General features: G+C 48.1%; 1 protein-coding gene across 1 annotated transcript in view; it reads left to right on the forward strand.

The window, feature by feature from the left end:
- RNF145 (ring finger protein 145) overlaps positions 1-3817 on the forward strand; it is a 58043-nt gene extending 54226 nt beyond the window's left edge. The window contains exons 9-10 of the mRNA XM_019506072.1: positions 557-913; positions 2145-3817. Of these exons, the coding sequence (XP_019361617.1) occupies positions 557-913; positions 2145-2594 (807 nt within the window). The 3' untranslated portion in view covers positions 2595-3817. The remainder of the gene's footprint in view (positions 1-556; positions 914-2144) is intronic.
- The last annotated feature ends 921 nt before the right edge of the window (positions 3818-4738 follow it).

The following is a 4738-nucleotide window of genomic DNA, read 5'->3' on the forward strand; positions in this document are numbered from 1 at the left end:
CTGTTTTCAGCAGAAGTGCTTTCAAACTTCAAGGACACACAAATGGGCCCAGTAATTATAACATTTTATAACACTTTTTTATAGGAGGCTTCAAAACTGGGGTGCTCTGAAAATATTTGGGCGGCCAAAACATGATATGAAATAAAGAAGCAAACACAAACCCTACACTGAAAGTTATTCAGCTTAATGCTGTCATTTTTCTTCAGTTATTATAGACTAATATTATAGACTTGCTGGGGTTGTTTGACCCCAGTACTCTTTCCTGCCATGGCAGAGGGTTGGACTAGATGATCTTCTCAGGTCCCTTCTGACCCTAGAAACTATGAAACTATAACCCAGGGAAGCTGATGCTTGTTTTCTGGCTGGTAGTCAGACCTTAGTACTGGGCCTCAAGCTGATGCGTTTTGCCGAGTAGGACTGGATTTAAGCTTCTGCTTAGCTTTTTAAGCACACGCTTTGCTGATTTGGGTTTGGGGAGGGAGCAGAGCCTTGCATGTGCAAAACTTGCTGAGGTGGTGTTGGACTAAGACCAAGCTGTCGTTCTGTCTGCTTCTAGGTCCTTGGGACGCTTTTCATTTACGTCTTGTTTATGGTGGAGGAGTTCAGAAAAGAGCCAGTCGAAAACATGGATGATGTGATTTACTATGTAAACGGCACATACCGGCTGCTGGAATTCCTCGTGGCGCTGTGCGTCGTGGCCTACGGCGTCTCGGAGACCGTCTTCGGGGAGTGGACCGTGATGGGCTCCATGATCATCTTCATCCACTCCTATTACAACGTGTGGCTGCGTGCCCAGCTGGGGTGGAAGAGTTTCCTTCTCCGCAGGGATGCTGTGAATAAAATTAAATCACTGCCCACTGCTACAAAAGAGCAGCTGGAGCAACACAACGATATCTGTGCCATCTGCTACCAGGTACGCACTTCAGTTCAAGGGGGAGGACTCTTGCTGTACCTGTGGGCTGCGTGGAGGCCACATCTCGAGTGGTGAAACAAACTGGGATTGTTTCTTGCCTCCAGTCCCTAGAGAAGTCCACTATGTCTAACTTGGCTTAGTTCAGAATTTAGGGTGGTCACTTCTGTGACAGTCCAGAACAGATGGACATGGCTGGATTTTTAAGTAGAAATGAAAGTGTTTTTTTTAAACTTTAAATTTGCTTAGGTGTTGGCTAAAAGCAAGCCTTGCAAAATCTCTGAATTTCTGAGAAGCTTCCACTGAATTTGGGTCAAGCTGTTCTTGATAGGACTGGCAAGCTCTGCCTGCTGTCACCAGGTTTCTCTTCTACATCCTGGAAGACTGGGCTTGCCCCACTAGCTGAAGGTGCCATATCAGTTCACAAAAACAATTCAGTGTGTGATGTTTCCATTTCCATTTTGCTTAGAAGACCTACTGGTTCTAATAGAAAATGAAACCTCATGCCTGTGAATCAAGAGGTCTAACTTACACCAGCAGAAGGAAGGAAATAAAAAATGAACACTGAGATTAATGTTCTTTGCTGTGTCTCAAGTCCTGAAAAGTTGGGTGCTTCCCCATGGAAAGTAGTGTTGGCTCTGAATGGAAGTGAAAGAGGAACTGTAGGATGAATGATATAGGGTTTATTGCAGGTGGATTTTCTCCAAAGTTGAGAGAAGCTTCCTTCCCCACCCCAAAAAATCCCAACTGATGGCTTCACCACATTAAAATGCTTTGTTGAAAACAAAGTGGCTTAGATGGCATGTGAGTGAAAGACCAAGGTCTGACCTCTGGTGTAGCTCGTTGCCAGTCCCTCGCTAAGTAGACTGACATTTTTGTCACATCATGGGGTTCAGAAACATGTAGCTGGGGACTTAGACCGTTGGGGTTTTTCTCTTAGTCCCTTGTAACAAACTCCCTACAACTGCCTCTAGGAGCACCTGGCCATAATCCTTTTGTCCGAGCTTCTTGTCCATGCGGTGTTGACTTCCATGGTACTGAAGTGGTTTTATCATTGTAGCCTCATGTTAGTGCTTGCTCTGTTCAGCTCTGGCAAGGCAGGGACCCAAGCCAATGTTTTGCCCCCTCTCAGGAAGCTCTTAGGTCTGGGGTGAAGGGAGTTATGTGCGAGATAGCCGAGGTGGATGGGAGTGTGCCCACCTGTCCTGTGACACCATTGTTCTCTGTCTTTCAGGATATGAAATCTGCTGTAATCACACCGTGTAGCCATTTCTTCCACGCCGGCTGTCTTAAGAAATGGCTGTACGTGCAAGAGACCTGCCCTTTGTGCCACTGCCAACTTAAAAGCCCCTCGCAGCTCCCCGGACAGGGACCGGAGCCAGTTCAACAGCCAGACCCTGGAGTGGAGCAGAATAGGAGTCATCGCGAAGCGAACGAGCCCCAGGGTGTCAAACACAACGAGGCGCCAGATACGCAAGACAGTCTTAGTGCCAGTGATGGACAAGGGGTGGAGGAGCCAGCTTGCCAAGAGGACTCTGTGGACCTTGTAGAGGATGCTCAGAGTCGAGATTGTGGCCTGTGGCCTGTGGAGGCCAGGCAGGGGATGCCTATTGCAAAAGAAATTGTGCTGGAGGATCAAGAGGAGTCTCCCACTCCAGACCCACGGGCTTGTGTCCAGATTTGAAGCGACAGTGGACGATGCTGGAGCAGATGCGTTTCGGAGACCCAGGCCTGACTCAACAGAGAACTTGTCCTTCCGCTGTCGTGATACAGTTTAGCAATTATTGCTGGTCAAGATTGTACTTCGAATATCCTATGCTGATTACCGGTGGGCTGCTTGTTAAGGGGGGATGCCAAGGGAACTCAACTAAAAGGACTCCAGAAGCTGCCTCTGGATTATGAGGGGAGGAAGAGCCTGGAAACAAACTAAGTGGAAAGAGTGTTTTCGGGGGGTGGGTGAAGGGTAAGACGAGCAGGAGAGGGTGTGGGAGGCGGCAGAGCGTCCAAGGAAGTGTTAGCGTTTGTTTGGGTGGGGAGGGGAACCGTGTCCCAGGGTGCCCGGGGGGGTGGGGAGGGGGGGGGTTACCACATGTTGGCCTGCTTTTCTGCATTGACCAGAGTGCAGCCACAATCGCTGATGTTTTGTAGAGCCCTGAAGCAAGAGGCAAAAGCCTCAGAGCACCGATTGTCCAGGAAGACAGAAGCACTCCTACGTCATGTACCTGCTTCAGGCATTTCTGGTGGAGCAGTTGCATTTGCATTCATGTAATCTATAGCGACTCTCGACTTTTATGACAGAGTCCCCGATATTTTGATGTACATGAAACTTTTGTTAATAGATGAGGATGCACCGTCTGGGCCGTGTGAAGTAAACTAAAGCTCGCGTGAGCACTTCAACCTCCACCGGAGGGAAGTGGGAAGAGCTTTAGGGCACGGATAGAGGCCGCGCAGTGCTGTCCAAACCTGTGTAACGTTCACTTCCTGCAGCTGAGTTTAAAGCAGTATTAAGCTCTGGCAATATTTGCACTTTTGGGAATGAGTACATTAATGTGTATGATCAAACTCCGCAAATGCCACTTTGACAGCTGTTAATTAGGGTATGCACCTTTTTTTCTTCGACAAGGATGTGTCCATGCTTCAATTTTTACATTCATCATGGCTTCAGGTAGAAGTGGGGAGCGGGGAGGGGTGGGGAGGTCAGGAGTAGGGGGAAGGCAGTTTTTTTATGTGAATTTTGATATGAAACGAACCTAGTCACTTATTTATACGATAGGCTTGACTCAAGTGTTTTTCAAAGCTGGTATTCCTAATGTGAGACGTGATACGGTTTTATTTTTAGCAGTACATTTGGATGTAGACTGACAGACATAGCTGAATGTCTCAATAAATTACCTTTGACGATTTTTATATTTGGTTTTGTGCTTCTTATGCAGATGCTCCTCTGGATTTCATGTGGGTCTGGACTGGCTTTGTTCCCTTCCAGGCCCAGCGGACCTCTTAATGTTTCCTCCCTAGGCTCCTGCTCCAATGGCTGTACCTGTGTTAGGGAGCTAAGGACAGTTCAGGTCCTTCAAGACTCTTGGTCACCAGTGCCCGAACCACAGAGCGAGTACAGAACAGTACGTTGTACACTTACCTCAGGGCCAAGTACGTACCTTTGTGGGGCTACCAAGGCAAAAGCCCAGGTCTGAGGGTGCCTCCTCCTTGACCAGTGAAAATAATGATTGCGGGAAACGGCTAGTCTCTTCCTGCTTGGATTTGCTTGCATGCCGTCTTAGTATGTGGTGGTGAGGTTTGCCATGAACTTCCCTTATTGTGGTTCTTACTGGATTATTAATATTGCTGGTTGGGAAAAAGCAGCAAAAAGTAGGGAAAAAATTTCATTACTTTCACCGCTGTCCCCCATCCCCATTGCTATCGATGGGTGAGTGGGCTCACGATAAAATGTAGTCATGGCTTCCCCAATAGCCTGACCTCTTCAGGGACAAAGTACAGAACTGTGACCCTCCAAGCTTCACTTTGATGCACATACTTAGATTTGTACTCTCCTCCTGCCCCCCCCCCCATGTTTAACAGGTCATTGCAGAGGGAACAGAGTATGTGGATAGACTCTGCAGAGATTCCCGTTTCTGTAGCAGTACTGATCAGGATTGCAAAGCGATCCCTTCCCTTCTTGAACGCGTCCTGCCTTTAGCAAAGAAGTTGTTGCGAGATCCAGGGTCCCATGTTCCGTGCAGGAAAGTATCCTGCAAAAACGTCCTGAAGGGAGGAGAGCTCAGCAAGGGAGCATCCCCATGCGGGGTGTTTGTGAGCTCACCTGAGACACAC

This window comes from Gavialis gangeticus, unplaced genomic scaffold, assembly GCF_001723915.1.
Source record: "Gavialis gangeticus isolate Ggan-Ray unplaced genomic scaffold, GavGan_comp1, whole genome shotgun sequence".
Classification (NCBI taxonomy): Eukaryota; Metazoa; Chordata; order Crocodylia; family Gavialidae; genus Gavialis; species Gavialis gangeticus.